Source organism: Oncorhynchus mykiss, chromosome 27, assembly GCF_057628025.1.
Source record: "Oncorhynchus mykiss isolate SJ-2025 chromosome 27, ASM5762802v1, whole genome shotgun sequence".
NCBI classification, from domain to species: Eukaryota; Metazoa; Chordata; class Actinopteri; order Salmoniformes; family Salmonidae; genus Oncorhynchus; species Oncorhynchus mykiss.
In genome coordinates, this window is record NC_143048.1 from 19,866,069 (window position 1) to 19,884,291 (window position 18,223).

The following is an 18,223-nucleotide window of genomic DNA, read 5'->3' on the forward strand; positions in this document are numbered from 1 at the left end:
CAATTTGTATGCTCAGACTGTCTGATGCATTATGGGCGACCTAGCGTAACATTACATGTGGCTCTTGAAGAGGAGCTTCTTGGACTGCTGAGTGGTGCAGTGGTCTAAGATACTGCATCTCAGTACAAGAGTCCGTGGTTCGAATCCAGGCTGTATCACATCTGGCCGTGATTGGGAGTCCCATAGGGACTAGTGCACAATTGGCCCAGCATCCGGGTTTGGCAGTAGGCCACCATTGTAAATAAGAATTTGTAGCCTACTGACTTGCCCAGTTAAATTAAGGTACAATAAATGACTCACTCCTATTACATTGGTCAGGAAAGTAGGAGGGAAACAAGCCACCAGCAGAAATATTGGCCAACACTTGTGCACTTGTACACTGTTTTTTATTTGAATTGGGCCTCATATTAATGTTCTAGACTAGGGTTAGGTAAAATGTGTGACGTATACTCGAATGAGGTTCAAGTTTGAACGGGTTTGTTCTAGTCTCTAAGCATGCAGAGTCAAGTTCGAGCATAGGGTGACGATTTGACGAATGCATTAAGTTTAGATGCAGCAGCATATCGCGCTGTTTATTGCGAGAACACTTTCGATTTAATTGTGTTTCGACTCTTTCACCGGGGAACTGTCATGTCACCGTGAGAACGACGTTCTTTTTATTTCTGGGTTTCGATAGTAACACTTGTGCACTTGCACACTTGTGCAATAATGGAGAAGGATTTTGATAGAAACGATCAAAAGCAAGACGTCAAGAAGACAGAGGTGTGTTTTGAAAGGACATGTTCAGCACTAACTGTGGACGATGTATACGAAATAGCTAAATTGATTGGCTCGGAAGTGGAAACACTTATTGACGGCTACGGTAAAGAGAGCGCCACAGGACTGGTGCCTAAAATTGTCAAAGTTCTAGAACTTTTGGAGAGCTTCGCATCGCGGAACCATGCTCACAAGTCAAAAGAAGAAGAATTACTTAAAGCGTTCGAAACACTTAATGTACAGACACAGAAGAAGGCGAGAAATGTGAAAGAATGCGAAGAAAGCAAGAGCGAAATACAACGGGTGAGTCGGTGGTAATAATATGGTAGTAACATGGGAGATAATACCTCCAGTGACGTATCGTTTCAATTAGCGATATGTGATTTGGAGTTGCTGCTACAATGTAGCAATTTAATTGTTTTGACGGCTAGGGTACAATTGAATAACTATACTACTTGCTGCACGTTAGTATGCCACGTTATTCATCATGCCCATTCAGTGAGTGGCAAGTGACAGCTCACAAAACATATTTGTTATCTGTGTGACGCATTATGTGTACAGTGTAGACCTACCACTGGCAACTATTCCCCCACACAGAGAAGGCTCCATTTTAGTTGTATTAGTAGCCTAAGCGAATTGTAGACTATATGTCGTTTTTGTTATGTAACATCACGGAATGGTGTGTTCGGAATGGACGCTCGTGCTATTGTCGTTATGATGTTCCTCGTGTGTTTTTATTGACAGGTCGCTATTGCCACAGTATGTATCACGGATTTTGGGTTTGATAAAAATAAACATTACATTAACTGCACTGTGCATTACGTTGGTCGAATGCTGTAACAACGCAGAATTAAACAATAAAAGTCCCATGCAATGGATTGTGGTCAATGTAGTTAATTACCACATTTTCTGCAATGAGCTATGTAGAATATTGTCATGTTGGAAACTACAACTCCCTACTACATCGCACATTTCGGTCTTGATCAGATGTATCTCTGGAGAAACTGCATTGTGCAGTGTTTAATAAAAAATAACCCACAAAATCGCAGTATAATTAGGGAAGTCACTGTTATCTGGTCTGATCTCAACGATCATAGATTTGATATGATAGTAGGAAACATGTTGGTACTACAGTTTTCACTACACCACATGTCTATGCACCACACACCACACCATGGGCCCTGCCCTTCTGTCTCACACCTGATTACACTGTCGGTTATTGGTCTTGTTGGTGTAACAGTATAACTTTAGGCCGTCCCCTCGCCCATACCCGGGCGCGAACCAGGGACCCTCTGCACACATCAACAACTGACACCCACGAAGCATCGTTACCCATCGCTCCACAAAAGCCGTGGCCCTTGCAGAGCAAGGGGAACTACTACTTCAAGGTCTCAGAGCAAGTGACGTCACCGATTCTCTTTCACTTGGAACATTCTTCAGCTAGCACTCAGTAGCTATCAATATATTTGATTTAATTAGGAGCCTATTCTTCCTCACCACCAAGTACCTGTAGACTCCTCTGGTATTGGGCAATGAGTTCACTAGAAGTCAATGGTAATGGGTACCATATAAATATAACGACTAGAATGTCATTCTATTTCTATGGTGGGTATGCTGTGTGTCTCCTCCTAACCCAGAGTCTGTAACAGCTCCTCCTTGTCCCCCAGCAGAAGGTGCAGGAGGAGGTGGAGAAGCAGAGGAGGAGGTGCGAGGAGCTGCAGGCCCAGGTATTGCATCTACAGATGGAGAATCAGGAGTTACAGAGCTGCCTGAGGGGCAACCATGTCCAGGAAGGTTGGTTTAAACACATAAACACACACTGTAACGGTTTTGACTTGAGGTTATTATTTATAGGGGTGCCAGGTAGGTTGTGCCTACCAGAGAAAACATTGGTTTCTCCTTTTGGTTTGGGAGGGAATGAGTCCCATCTGGTCCGTCAAGTCTACACCAATACAAAGGACTTATGTAAAAGTCAGGATGGAAATACACTTTTCATAAACCCTTAAAACATTGAAAAGAACTTCAAAAACAACTATATTATTTTGCGTGGGTTGTATTAGCAACATCAATGATTACACACACATAATAAATAATATAACACAATGAGTTCTGGTTCCTCCAGAAATGTCCTGTAACTCGGGCCTAAAAAGAGTCCAGCCTGGTAAAGGAGTTCAGGGAACTCGAAGTGACTTTTGTCACGCAATGTTTGTCCGTTCATTCAGTGTAGCGTAAACCCAGTATTAATCATACAATCAATATAACAATTATTTTACCACAGAACTTTAAAGCGTATCAACTCTTACTAAGTCCTTAACTACAACTAACTACATAAATCATCACAGTATACATCACATCAAAACAAATGAAATACCGTATACAAAAAGGTGGTAGTCAGTCGGTCAGTCAGACAATCCAATCCGCCAACAGATCTCCAGCGGAGAAAGGCCATGAAGAACGGAGAGGTGTAGTCCACGGACGCAAAGAGTGGATCCGATCCTGGGTAAACTCTATTAGGCTACAAAACACACGTTTAACGGCAACAAAACAAACGGAATAGAGAAGCTTCGGGAACTGAGGGTTGAACACATCCTCATTCACTGCTCCATCACAACCCCACTTTTGCGCAGCTGAAGCTGGCTATTTAATTGGGAATTAAAGGGAAAGCGCCCTATTGGAAGGAGAAGCACTATTTAATTGGGAATTGAAGGGGAAGCGCCCTATTGGAAGGAGAAGCACTCTGAGACGGTTCAGAAAAATTCAGGGCCGTCACAACATGCGATTGGCTTAAACAGCGGCCTTAAGGGCAACGATATATAGGGAGGTTGGTTGATATAGAACAGCCTTAAACATCTGCCTTAGGGGCAACCGTGCTCAGGAAAGTTAGTTTAAACATCGGCCTTAGGGGCAACCATGCTAAGGAAAGTTAGTTTAAATATTTACCTTAGGGGCAACCATGCCCAGGAAGGTTAGTTTAAACATCTGCCTTAGGGTCAACCATGCTCAGGAAGGTTAGTTTAAACATCTGCCTTAGGGTCAACCATGCTCAGGAAGGTTAGTTTAAACATCTGCCTTAGGGTCAACCATGCTCAGGAAGGTTAGTTTAAACATCTGCCTTAGGGTCAACCATGCCTAGGAAGTCTAGTTTAAACATCTGCCTTAGGGGCAACCATGTCCAGGAAGTCTAGTTTAAACATCTGCCTTAGGGGCAACCATGCTCAGGAAGGTTAGTTTAAACATCTGCCTTAGGGTCAACCATGTCCAGGAAGTCTAGTTTAAACATCTGCCTTAGGGTCAACCATGCTCAGGAAGGTTAGTTTAAACATCTGCCTTAGGGTCAACCATGTCCAGGAATACTAGTTTAAACATCTGCCTTAGGGTCAACCATGCTCAGGAAGGTTAGTTTAAACATCTGCCTTAGGGTCAACCATGTCCAGGAAGTCTAGTTTAAACATCTGCCTTAGGGGCAACCATGTCCAGGAAGGATTAGTATAAACGTCTGCCTTATGGGCATGGTACTTACCCTTTCTGTCATACATAATATATCACACACCTCTTAGAAACAATCCCCTTCTCACATGTGTGTATGCAAACATACTACCCACCACAACAGGTAAAGTACCAGAGTATTTACTTCTGGTGGTAATCACACGGAAAAACATTGCTGACTGAGAAATTCTGGTGTTTGTTTATTTGGGAAGTGAATGTGTGACCGTAAATGTGACATTTGTTATGTAAATACTGAAAGACGAACAAAGCAGAAAAGATACATATAAACTAATAGACTATAATAGACACGTATATTTGTATTATTACACTAACTTATGAAGTATTAGTAAGATATTCATTATTGATCTCGTCCCTGCTTAGTCGTCGATACTCTCGCTATAGAAGCTGCTAAGAGCACCAACCCTAGTATCATTCAACAAGATAGTATCACGACTCAGGATATGAACCAGATGCAGACACAGGAGGTCGGATGGTTCGGTTCTCAGAATTTTTATCACAATAAAGGGGCAGGCAGAGGTTCGTAGTCCAAGGCACAGTCAAAAAAGGGACAGAACAGCAGGCTCAGGATCAGGGCAGGCAGGAGCAACAAAAGACGAACAGTAGAGGGGCTAAGGACATTAGGGATGGGGAATGGGCAAATAAAACGGGGGGAAAGTTTTTGAGACTCCACCCGGAGGGGCAGATCACGGGTGGACAGCCATACCCATTGCCCTGGCCGATAGCGGGGAGCCGGAGGCCGGTGATGCCTGGAGGTGGTCGTAAAAAGAGCGGACCGGCCTCTCTTCCAGGTACGCCGACAGCGGCTGACGAACATCTGGGCCGAGGCTATGCTGACCTCTTGCTCAGGGAAGAGCGGGGGCTGGTAACCCAAGGAACACTCGAAGGGCGAGAGTCCAGTGGCCGAGCAGGGAAGGAGTTGCGGGCGTACTCTACCCACACAAGTTACTGGCTCCAGGTGGTGGTTTTGGCAGAGACGAGTCTGATTGGACCACTCTGATTAGCCGTTAGACTGGGGATGAAACCCGGAGGACAGGCTGGCCAATGATGCAATGAGGGTGCAGAATGCCTTCCAGAACCTGGACGAGAACAGAGAACCCCAATCGGAGACCATGTCGATCGGAAGTCCATAAATCCAGAAGATGTGCTGCACCATAAGCTAGGTTGTCTCCTTGGCTGAGGGTAACTTTGGAAGGGGAATTAAATATGCAGCTTTGGAAAACCTATCCTCCACAGTAAAGATGGTGGTGTTGCCATCAGACAGAGGGAGAGCAGTGACAAGGTCCAGGGATATATGGTACCAGTGGCAATGAGGAACAGGGAGTGGTTGTAGGAGGCCAGCCGGAGCTTGCCGCAAAGACATATTCTGTGTGCACACAGTGCAGGCGGCAACGAATGCGGAGATGTCCGGGACCATGGTGGGCCACCAAAAACGTTGGTGGAAGAAAGCCAGGGTCCGGCGGGAGCCGGGATGACAGGTGAGTTTAGAGGAATGGCTCCATTCCAGGACCGGGAAAATCTGGGATGAACATCTGGTTAGCCACCCCCTCCCCGGGGTCTGGCTGGGAAGGTGGCCCCTTGCAGACCCGGTTCTCAATACCCCAGACTAGTGTAGCTGCTAGACAGGAGGTAGGGAGGATGGCCTCAGTGTCAGATGCTGTAGCAGCGGAACTATACAGGCGGAAGAGGGCATCGGGCTTCACATTCTTGAATCCAGTGCAGTAGGAGATGGTAAAATTGAATCGCGTGAATAACAGAGCCCAACAAGCCTGTCTTGAGTTGAGCACTTGGCGGTGCGAAGATATTCCAAATTCTTACAATCGGTCCACACTAAGAATGGATGTTCCTTCCCTTTGAGCCAGTGCCTTCACTCCTCCATCTTGACTGCAATAAGTTCCCGATTTCCCACATCATAGTTCCTCTCAGCGAAATGGAGACGATGGGAGAGGAAAGCGCATGGATGCAGCTTTTGGTCCTGGACAGAAGGCTGGGACAGGACGGACCCCACTCCAATGTCTGAGGCGTCAACCGCCACCACAAACTGACGGGATGTGTCCGAATGGATTAGGATGAGGGCTGTGGTGAAGCGGTGCTTCAGATCCAGAAACGCCCGGTCAGCAGCTGGGGATCACATGAACGGAACCTTGGGAGAGGGGAGTGCAGAGAGGGGGAGGCCAGGGTGCTGTAGCCCTGAATAAAGCGGCGGTAGAAATGAGCAAATCCCAGGAAACATTGCAGCTGAACTCTGGATGTGGGTTGGGGCCAATCCACCACGGCTTTCACCTTGTCAGGATCCATCTGGTTCTCCAGGAGGCACTGGAGGACTTGTCGGACATTGCGAACATGCTCTTGAGCCGCCAGGGTAAAGACAAAGATGTTGTTGAGATAGACAAACACAAACCGGTTCAACATGTCACAGAGCACATCGTTGACCAGGGCCTGGAACACTGCTGGAGCGTTGGCCAGACCAAACGGCATAACCAGGTACACATTGTGTCCGCTAGCCATGTTGAAGGCTGTCTTCCACTCGTCTCATTCCCGTATCCGAACCAGGTGGTAGGCGTTCCGAAGGTCCAACTTCGAAAAGATGGTCACCCCCTGGAGAAGCTCGAAAGCCGAGGAGTGGTAGTGGGTAACAATTATTTACAGTGATGTCATTGAGGCCCCGGTAGTCAATACACGGGTGCAGGGTTTTGTCCTTCTTTTCCACATAGAAAAACCCTGCACCGGCAGGAGAGGCAGGAGGATGCATGATCCCGGCAGCTAGAGAGTCCTCAATGTATACCTTCATGGTCTTGGTCTCCGGGGCAGACAGGGAATAAAGCCGACCCGAGGTGGCGTGGTGCCCGGGAGGAGGTCAATAGCGCATTCATAGTGTCAATGCAGAGGAAGGGATGTGGCACGAGCCTTGCTGAAAACCTCCCGGAGGTCCTGGTACTCCGCGGGAGATCCGAGGCTTTTCCCAAGCCCGCAGAAGGATGTCCCAGGGCAGGCTGCGCCGCCTTAAGGCAATGTGCATGGCAGAACGGACTCCAACCCAGGATAGAACTAGTAGCCCAGTCGATCAGGGGGTTGTGCCTCTGGAGCCATGAAAATCCCAAAACCACAAGTGTATGAGGAGATGCAATTAGTAGAAACTGTAGGGACTCACTGTGATTACCCGACACCTGCAGGTTAATGGGAACCGTACTGTGAGTAACCCTGCCAATGGAGAGTCCGTCAAAGCTCTGGCGTCCATGGGAATGGAGTTGAGCAGAGATTCCCAGCTCAGCTACCAGGGTAGCGTCCATGAAGCTCTCATCAGCCCCAGAGTCAATGAGCACCCGAAGACATTTTGACCGACCACCCCACAGCAGCAGTGGAACAGCATGGAGAGGAGTACAAGTAATGGGAGTTTGAAGACTCCCTGTATGGCCCACCAGCGTACCCGTACCTACTGATGAGCCTGTTCTTTTACTGGACAGGTGGCTATGTAATGTCCTGTAGTACAACAATACAGGCAACTGTTGAAGCTCAGCCTGCATAAACGTTCACTAAGAGACAATCTAGCCCTGCCCAGTTGCATGGGCTCAGGAGGAGACGAGTCGCCGAGGGGCTCAGGTGATTTCGAATTCTCTCAGGAATGCAGGCAAAAGGCAGATGGTTGATCCCACACTGCTATAGCCCAGGCGAGCGCCCTTACAGACATCAGCGTTAAAAGATACACTATTTTCAACTGATCCAAATTAAACAAAGAGGGCTGTACCTCAAAGATGAGGGAGCACTGGGAGAGAAATGCCCAGCAGGTTCCAGGATCTCCAGCATAGCGCTCCGGAAGAGGTAAGCGGTGTTCTCGGGAAGCCGGGGTAGGCTGGGGAGAAGCACCACTGGTAGCGGGGTTACTGAGAGTCAGGGGTGTTACTGTAGTGGCTTGTTGCCCAGTTGATAATCCTTGGAATTGCTCCAGCAATGTAGTGAAAGTGTGGCAATGGCATTCCACCAAGGTCTGGAATCCTTCCATAAGGTTTTGAAGTACCTCTTTGTGTCTTCTAATGGGGGCTCCTTGGAAGGAGACAGCATTGCGGAGCTGGTCCGATTCTGCTGGGTCAGTCAGGGCCAGTTCGTACTATCACGACTCAGGATATGACCCAGATGCAAACACAAGAGGTGGATGTTTCGGTTCTCAGAATATTTATTATAACAAGGGGCAGGCGAAGGGCAGGTCGTGGGTAGGCAGAGGTTCGTAGTCCAAGGCAGAGTCAAAAAGGGACAGAACGGCAGGCAGGCTCTCATTTTGTTTTATTTATAAAAAAGTATAGAAAATTGTGGACCACCTGCAGTACCTCTACGGGCCCAGGCCATACTACACTCTGAAACCAGTTTTCCCACCAAGAGGTCCATGTTAGCTGCTTGTTGTTAAGTTTGATTGTTTTATTGCAGTTTGGCCTAGGAACATTAGTGTCTCCAATGTCCATCCAAAGCAAAACGCCATAGATCCTGAGTGGCGCAGCGGTCTAAGTCACTGCAGACCCGGGTTAGGTCCCGGGCTGTATCACTACCAGCCATGATCGGGAGTCCCATAGGGCAACGCACAATTGGCCCAGCGTCGTCCGGGTTAGGGGAGGGTTTGGCCGGGGTAGGCCGTCGTTGTAAATAAGAATTTGTTCTTATCTGACTTTCCTAGTTAAATAAAGGTTAAATAAAATAATCTCCACCATAGGTTATGTATCAGTCATTACACGTCCAGAGTAGTGTGTCTGAATCAACAGGTATAAACCAGACCACTTAAAAATGACCATGTGCTGAAGGATAATCCTTAAGTGTCTTTACTGTTTAACCACAGACCTTAAGATACACTCCACTGAGCAGCTTTGGCTGGGGACTTAGTCTTGACCGACTGTTGATGGTTGATGAACTACTGGGTCATGTTCATTAGGGACTTCCTGGACATTCATTTCCGTTTTCCGTTGGGCTTTTATTTCTTTACTTTAATTTTTTGTGCCCTACTGTGTTGTCTCTGGGCCGTCTGTTGACCATTGAAAACCCACAGTGATGATATTGTATTGTTGTGGTCCTGTGTTTCAGACCGTGTCCAACGGCAGGAGCGGGAGGTGATGCTGAAACTGAAGGAGGTGGTTGACAAGCAGAGAGATGAGTTGAGAGCCAAAGTACAGCAGATAGGAAGCGTGTCTAAGGAGGTGGAGGCGGTAAGGACAAGAAGACTACATGTACAGTCTATCTGAATACACACACACACACACACACACATACACACACACACACACACACACACACACACACACTGAGTGTACAAAACATTAGGAAAACCTTCCTTATATGGAGATGCAGTACCTTTTGCCCTCAGAACTAGAGGTTGACCGATTATGATTTTTCAACGCGATATCGATTATTGGAAGACCAAAAAAAGCCGATACCGATTAATTGGCCAATTTTTTTATTTGTAATAATGACAATTACAACAATACTGAATGAACACTTTTATTTTAACTTAATATAATACATCAATAAAATCAATTTAGCCTCAAATAAATAATGAAACATGTTCAATTTGGTTTAAATAATGCAAAAACAAAGTGTTGGAGAAGAAAGTAAAAGTACAATATGTGCCATGTAAGAAAGCTAGCGTTTAAGTTCCTTGCTCAGAACATGAGAACATATGAAAGCTGGTGGTTCCTTTTAACATGACTCTTCAATATTCCCAGGTAAGACGTTTTAGGTTGTAGTTATTATAGGAATTAAAGGACTTTCTCTCTATACCATTTGTATTTAATATACCTTTGAATATTGGATGTTCTTATAGTCACTTTAGTATTGCCAGTGTAACAGTATAGCTTCCGTCCCTCTCCTCGCTGTCAACGGTGGGTGTAGCTGGTGCATGGAAGTCAGGAGCAGGAGAGCAGAGATGAATGGACAAAGCACTTTACTTAGGCAATCATAATACAGAACGCAACCGCGTCACAACACAAAATGCCCAAAGAACAAGATGAGGCAGAAAAAGTACAAAACCCAAGTACAAAGTACCGGCTGCCACAAAGCACGGGTAATAAAACAAAACCCGGCACAAACCAGCCGGAAGCGTGCCAACCTTGACAATAAACAATACCCCACACAGACATGGAGGGAACAGAGGGTTAAATACACATGTAATTAGTAGGAGATGTAAACCAGGTGTGCAGAAAGTCAAGACAAAACAAATGGAAAATGAAAGGTGGATCGGCGATGGCTAGAAGACCGGCGACGATGACCGCCGAACGCCGCCCGAACAAGGAGAGGAACCGACTTCGGCGGAAGTCGTGACACTCGCCCCTACCTGGGCTCGAACCAGGAACACATCGATAACAGCCACCCTCAAAGCATCGTTACCCATCGCTCCACAAAAGATGCGGCCCTTGCAGAGCAAGGGGAACAACTACTTCAAGGTCTCAGAGCGAGTGACGTCACCGATTGAAATGTTATTAGCGTGCACCCCGCTAACTAGCTAGCCATTTCACATCGGTTACACCAGCCTAATCTCGAGTTGATAGGCTTGAAGCACAGCGAAGAGCTGTTGGTAAACACACAAAAGTGAATGAATGCTTACGAGCCTGCTGCTGCCTACCACCGCTCAGTCAGACTGCTCTTTCAAATATCAAATCATAGACTTAATTATAACATAATAACACACAGAAATACAAGCCTTAGGTCATTAATATGGTAAAATCCGGAAACTATCATTTCGAAAACAAAATGTTTATTCTTTCAGTGAAATACAGAACCGTTCTGTATTTTATCTAACGGGTGGCGTCCATCAGTCTAAATATTCCTGTTACATTGCACAACCTTCAATGTTATGTCATAATTACGTAAAATTCTGGCAAATTAGTTTCCAACTTGTGTATTGATTTTAAGAAAGTCTTTGATGTTTATGGTTAGGTACACTTTGGTGCAACGACAGGACTTTTTTCGCGAATGCGCTTGTTAAATCTCCCGTTTGGCGATGTAGGCTATGATTCAATGATAAATTAACAGGCACCACATTGATTATATGCAACGCAGGACAAGCTAGATAAACTAGTAATATCATCAACCATGTGTAGTTAACTAGTGATTATGTTAAGATTAATTGTTTTTTATAAGATACTTTTAATGCTAGCTAGCACCTTACCGTGGCTCCTTGCTGCACTCGCATAACAGGTAGTCAGCCTGCCACGCATCTCCTCATGGAGTGTAATGTAATTGGCCATGATCGGTGTCCAAAAATGCAGATTACCGATTGTTATGAAAACTTGAAATCGGCCCTAATTAATCGGCCATTCCGTTTAATCGGTCGACCTCTACTCAGAACAGCCTCAATTCGTCGGGGCATGGACTCTACAGGGTATCGAAAGCGTTCCACAGGGATCCTGGCCTATGTTGACTCTAATGCTTCCCACAGTTGTGTCAAGTTTGCTGGATGTCCTTTGAGTGGTGGACCATTCTTGATACACACAGGAAACTGTTAAGCATGAAATACCCAGCAGCGTTGCAGTTCTTGACACACTGAAATCGGTGCACCTGGCACCTACTACCATACCTCGTTCAAATGCACTTAAATATTTTGTCTCGTCCATTCACCCTCAGAATGGTACACATACAACATCCATGTCTCAAGGCTTAAAAATAATTATTTAACATATCTCCTCCCCTCCATCTACACTGATTGAAGTGGATTTAACAAGTGACATCAATAAGGGATCATAGCTTTCCCCTGGATTCTCCTGCTTTGTCTATGTCATGGAGGGATCATGTTTTGTACACTCAGTGCACATTCATGCTACACACACATCACAACTGCTACAACGAGATTCTTGTTATGATTGCTTAATAGTGCACAATTCAAACACTTGCCCCTCAACCCTCCCTTCCTCTAAACACTTGTAAATATTGGACTATAAATTGTGTATTATACATATACTAAAATGTTTATTCTATTCTACCGAGCCATTTACTTTACGTTCGTATTCTTATCTTTTATTATTTATTGTTGTTGCATTGTCAAGAAGGAACCTGCACGTAAGCATTTCATTGGACGGTGTATGCCACGTGTACATATGACTAATAAAACATGATACTGAAACAGTACTGGTATAGTTGTTATGGTTATGGGTTTGTGCAGAGCATCACCCACACCTTGGAGACAAGTCTGGGCCATGACTCCAGTCCCTTATTCACAGCAGCTCTCTGTCACACAGTAATGGTTTTAAACTCCAGCTCGAGCTGGGTGTGTTTGTTGATGTTTCTAGGCTTTTCACCTTACTTAGAACCCAGGGCATCCTAAATTAAGTTTGCTCAAAATGATGCTTGAACATGCTTTTCTGTTCATGGGAGTAACCCCCTTTGTTTGTCTAATATGGTCCTCTCCTCTTGCTCCCAATGAGTCTCTGCACCCCCACAAAGGCCTGCTATGATATCTATCATATCATATCATCGGCCTGGATGTGAATGAGTGTATATGTATGCAATATCAGTGTTATGTTAATGTGTTGTTACATACCTGTATGTGTGTGTGTGTGTGTCTGTGTGTGTCTGTGTCTGTGTGTGTGTGTGTGTGTGTGTGTGCGTGCGTGCGTGTACAGCTGCAGGAGCAGTTGGAGCGCTTCATGAAGATGAATGGGGAGCTGAGACACAAGCAGAGCATCGTCACGGCCCAGGTGAAGAATGCTGTGGAGAGGAAGGCTGACATGGAGGCAGACCTCAGAGAGAAACAGAAAGAGATAGAACGCCTCACCACCCAGCTGGAAAAGGCCAACACTGCTGCTGGCACGGTAAGAAGTGTCTGTGTGTGTGCATGCATGGTGTGGGGGGTTGTATGTGTGTGGATGGGTGGCTCTGTGTGTGTAGAGGTGTGTTTGTCCCTTGTTGAAAGGATAGGATTAATTTCCATTTTTGAATTGGCCTTGGACCTTCATATTATATTTAAGTAAAAAGTCCCCCAAATCCCTAAGGTGCATTATTGCTATTATAAACTGGTTACCAACCTGAATAGAACAGTAAACAAGTACTTTTAAGTCATACTTGTGAAATGCTGTTTCAGCCAATCAGTATCCAGGACCCAAAGTACCAAGTTTATAATACTACATAACATTAGTCATCCAGTGTATTCTGACTCACTTTACTGTTTGTTACACCTTGTTGTCATTTCTCTAGAGAACTTTTAGTGTCCTGCCCTCTCCCTCAGTTTATTTTGGAGCTGAACTTTAATCTTTGAACATTTGTCACTGTCCTCTCTCTGCCAAGTCTTACACTTGGCCTTTGTTTCTTTAAACTCTTCTCCCTGTAAAAGAAACTGTAGCCATTTTGAAATATTTGTTATGACTAAGATAAGAGAAATTAAGGTAATATCTGTGACTTTTCTCTCTGACAAAGGAGTTAACTTATAGTTCTGAGAGGAAACACCGTTGGCACAAGATGTACATGTATGTGTTGTCCACCTACAGTATAATGTGACTAAGACATCTCACTACAAGAAAAATGTTGTCTTGTTACTTTGTAATAGTCACACATTTTGCCAAATCTCCTCATTTTGATGGGTATTATGCTTTTCCTATTGCTTTTAGACAATTTCATAGACTGAAGTTCAGTAAATGTGTTATACCAGGTGAACAACACCATTTTGTGTCCCTTAGCCATAAAACACATGACTGTTGTTACATTAACTCAATTGTGATAGTGTACCTGTGTTTTCTCCACCCCTACAGGCCAATCCGTGTAAGACCGAAGTGGACCTGACTGACAAGCTGGTGATAGACCTGAAGGATCCCAACAGACCCTGTTTCACCAAGCAGGAGGTCAGAGAGATGCTGACAGAGAGGAACGAGCTCAAAGCCAACCTGTTCCTGGTGCAGGAGGAACTCTCCTACTACCAGAGGTAGGTACTATGGGGGATGTTTCATACCTTTTATGAGTGTGTATGTGTTTACATGTTTGTGTTTGTCTAGTTTGTGTGTGTGTCTGTACGGATGTGTGTGTCATTTGTGTCATCCTCACAGGGAGATCCTGAATGATGAGCGGTGTCCAGGCTTCTTGCTGGACGCTGTACGTTCTGCCATAAAGAAACAGAAAACTGTCATCAAGGCCAAGATGTTGGGCATGCCAGAGGACGAATGCAGCAGGTGACACTGACACACACACACACGGGTACACACACACAGTTACACACACATATGCATACACACACACACATACACACATGTACACACACACAAAGACGCAGTGCTGACTTTGTGGATGTACTTTCCTTAAACAGTGATGAGGAGAAAGGACCCCTGTTTGAGAGGAGAGCAGAGACAGAAACCGGGACAGACAGCACTGACAGCAAACCACAAGAGTCTCGCATCAGGAACCTGTAAGTACTACTGGCCTGTTTTTACTAATGTAAACAACACATGTATTAACATAGCATTTTACATACAGAAATGTAAACATGTTTAAAGCACATTTACAACATTCAAAGAAACCCAGTCAGAAGATAGTTCTAGAAATTTGGTATGAATAGTTGTCTGTTACAATGTTGTTACGCTGCTAAACTGATGCAGGACCTTGTTCTGTTGGAGAATTCCTGCAAAAGCCTGATTTGAAATGACAATGAGCCTCAGTTAACTATGCAGTTCCCTACCATAACCCTTACTGCGAGGCCACTGATTGGCTATGCAAAGTTGAGGCAGGTCTGTGGTAGGTTAGATAATCGTTCCATCAACTTGTTGCTAAGTCCTGAATCCTGATGATATTGTTTGTCTATGTTAAACTACCCCTGGTCTCCTGATAATACTGTTGTGTGTCTATGTTTACCTCTAGGCAGACATTCAAACACATGCTACCACTCTGTTCACTGTTCTGCTTTTACTTTCAATGTATACATTTCACAGCACCTGCTGATGCCTCTGACTAAGCCCATTAATATAAACATAGACTACTCGCCCTTGTGGTGTAACCAGGGACTACCTCATATCTACAGAATGTAGTACTCACTACATGTTTTTATTTATTTTGTATTTTCTATTTCACCTTTATTTAACCAGGTAGGCCAGTTGAGAACAAGTTCTCATTTACAACTGCGACCTGGCCAAGATAAAGCAAAGCAGTGCTAGAAGAAAAAGAAAGGCACACCTATTTAGACGAGGTGCTGGCTAGCGGAGTGCAACACTTGCAAATAAAGGAGAGCCGCACACTCTAGGAGCTCAGATGCAAAAATGTAATGTCCAACGTTTCGACAGCCAAGCTGTCTTCATCAGGGTATAATCAAACACTGCGGGATGACTCGTTTATATAGTGTCAAAAGACACAGGTGTCTGTAATCATGGCCAAGTGTGACCTAATATCATTGGTTAATTATAAATGATTAAAATGGCATACAAAGAACAGCATACAAAAAAACAAATGGATAGCATACGATCATAGATTCATTTTAGACTACACAAGCTTACAAACAATTACAATGGCAAAGTCACAATAGTCACAAGAATGGCTTCAGATCAAAGTCTACGTTGAGACCGAAGGGAGCAAGGGTCTTTAAGTTAAAGATCCAAGCAGCCTCTCGTTTTAACAATAAATTGTCGAGGTCACCCCCTCTCCTATGATTACAGACACCTGTGTCTTTTGACACTATATAAACGAGTCATCCCGCAGTGTTTGATTATACCCTGATGAAGACAGCTTGGCTGTCGAAACGTTGGACATTACATTTTTGCATCTGATCTCCTAGAGTATGCGCCCTCCTTTATTTTCAAAGCAAAGCAGTGCGACACAAACAACAACACAGAGTTACACATGGAATAAACAAACATAATAAATTGAAATATATTTTTAAAAAAGACGAAAAATAAAAAATGTACACAGGAAAACGACAAACAACGTTTGCACTGCTACGCCATCTTGGACACGATCTCAGAAACACTGAACCAAATCTCACATGCACGCTTCCTGTTTAATGATCACAGTCGGTCACAAGAGGCTATGTGGCATATAACCTTTCAGACAATATCTCTGACCTGTGGACTGTGTTGTTTTCTCTCCTCCTGTGTGTACCTTTAGTTTCTTCTGGTTGTGAGTTAGTATAGCTGATCCTAGACCTGTGTTGTCTCCTAGCTTTGGCTTCCTGACCCGCTCCGGCAGCAACCACAGCAGCCGTAGTCCCGGTGAAAACAACGCTGCTTCTTCCTGGGAAATCATCGACGACACTGACAACACTGCGGAGACAGAACCCCGACAATCACCATGACACCCCTCAACACCCGTCCAACTACACTTGTCCTCCATTCTGTTCAGTATCACAGGATGTTGTCATACTGGTTAGGTCTCCACAGCAGCCCTAAGAAAGGAAGAGCATTCTCTCATGCCTTCCTTCTTCATTTGTTATTACCCCCTTGTCCTTGCTCTGTATACCTTTCTCTTCCTCTCTCTCTTTCTCTTCCTCTCTCTCTTTCTCTTCCTCTCTCTCTTTCTCTTCCTCTCTCTCTTTCTTTTCCTCTTTCTCTTCCTCTCTCTCTCTTCCTCTCTCTCTTTCTATCTCTTTCTCTTCCTCTCTCTCTTTCTCTCTCTTTCTCTTTCTCTTCCTCTCTCTCTTTCTCTTTCTCTCTCTTTCTCTCCCTCTGTTTCTCTCAGGAATAGGTTCAGAATGGTGAAATGGCCAACTGTACACTTTGCATTGACAGTAACTGTGCAGGACATTATTATGAGGGACTTTTTTTTAATGGATAATGCTTTTGTAATTGTTTTAGTATTTGTATTCAACATTATAGTGATGTGTATGGTATGTAACCATCTACAACAAATCTCTGTTGAATCTCTGAAGCAAATTTGTATTGAGATATTTTAACAAATATTTTTAGCCAAAGATACCAAGATATATTTTGAACACAGCAATCATTAGTCATTGCAGGAACACGTTTGTGCCACAGAGGGAATTCCAACTATTAACAACCATGGTGGACTTCCATGTGTTGAACATTTTACCTAGTGTGGGTGTTTTTGGTGTGCTTTGTGGTTGCTGTAATTCTTACAATCTGTCACTGTCTTGGACATGGTGTGAGTTATAGGAAACGTTTTGCAGTAAAGTATACTGTGTGTTACTTCTGAGCCTGAATGTATTGCCACAGAGTAACAGTCATTTATTGATTCGACTTTATATTCTTAACCATCAGCTCATCTTACATTTTTGATAGAGTCCTGTTATGAGTTCAACCATGTCTTCCCTAAGACCATGAATTGAGCATTGGGGTTGGTTGTTATGCATGTGGCTGCCAAGTGTGCGTGTGCACACCTGTCTCTGTGTGTGTGTGTGTGCGTGCGTGCGTGCGTTCGTTCACTGGGGCACCAGCCCCTGTAAGTTAGTTGCTGCACTTACAGAGGAAATGTGTGTTTCCTTGGGGGTAAATGGGAGATGGTGTGTGTGTGCCGTCACTATCCTTCCATCTGACCATGTCGTTAAACAAACGCACACAGAAACACACACCTACAACAATGGCTGCCCCTGCCCACTACCATAACTTATCGGTACTCAGACATCTGACTCGGACGTAGTTTTCTGACATTCTAAATGAATGCTGCTGGTGATTGTGTTGAATGACGTATTTTCCTACAAACTATGTACATGTTATTTTTGTAAGCATGACTATTTTTAAACGGAGAAGCCTCTGAGCTACAAAAACCAAATAAATATCTGAATTTAAATCAGAAGTGTGTATTGTGGGAGCATGTGAGTTGGGCTGTCAACATACATCTATTTGCCAAGAGAACATCCCACTTCTGATCTAGGATGGACAGTTAGGCTTTTCTTTACAACAAGGTGAGTGAGTGTGTGTTCTTGTGTGGAAGATAGATGTACAGTACACAAACACACACAAACACATCTAAATATGCTGCTCACCTCTTTCCCTAATCTCTCAGTATGTGGTGATGTCTTAAAAAAGCCTTACTGAGGCAGATTGAATGGGAGGAAGTGGCTCTA

The 18,223-nt window shown here is 44.5% G+C and overlaps 1 protein-coding gene across 2 annotated transcripts; it reads left to right on the forward strand.

The window, feature by feature from the left end:
- Positions 1–236: 236 nt before the first annotated feature.
- rilp (Rab interacting lysosomal protein) lies at positions 237–17,946 on the forward strand. Of its 2 annotated transcripts, none has more exons than XM_021587825.3 (8): positions 237–1,059; positions 2,427–2,550; positions 9,325–9,446; positions 12,855–13,043; positions 13,977–14,146; positions 14,268–14,390; positions 14,525–14,623; positions 16,363–17,946. In XM_021587825.3, exons 1-8 carry the CDS (start codon positions 709–711, stop codon positions 16,493–16,495), a joined length of 1,311 nt encoding a protein of 436 aa, XP_021443500.1. In that variant the 5' UTR covers positions 237–708; the 3' UTR covers positions 16,496–17,946. The 2 variants fall into 2 exon arrangements, with proteins under 2 accessions (XP_021443500.1, XP_021443499.1); XM_021587824.3 differs by having other exon boundaries at positions 299–1,059; positions 2,424–2,550.
- The last annotated feature ends 277 nt before the right edge of the window (positions 17,947–18,223 follow it).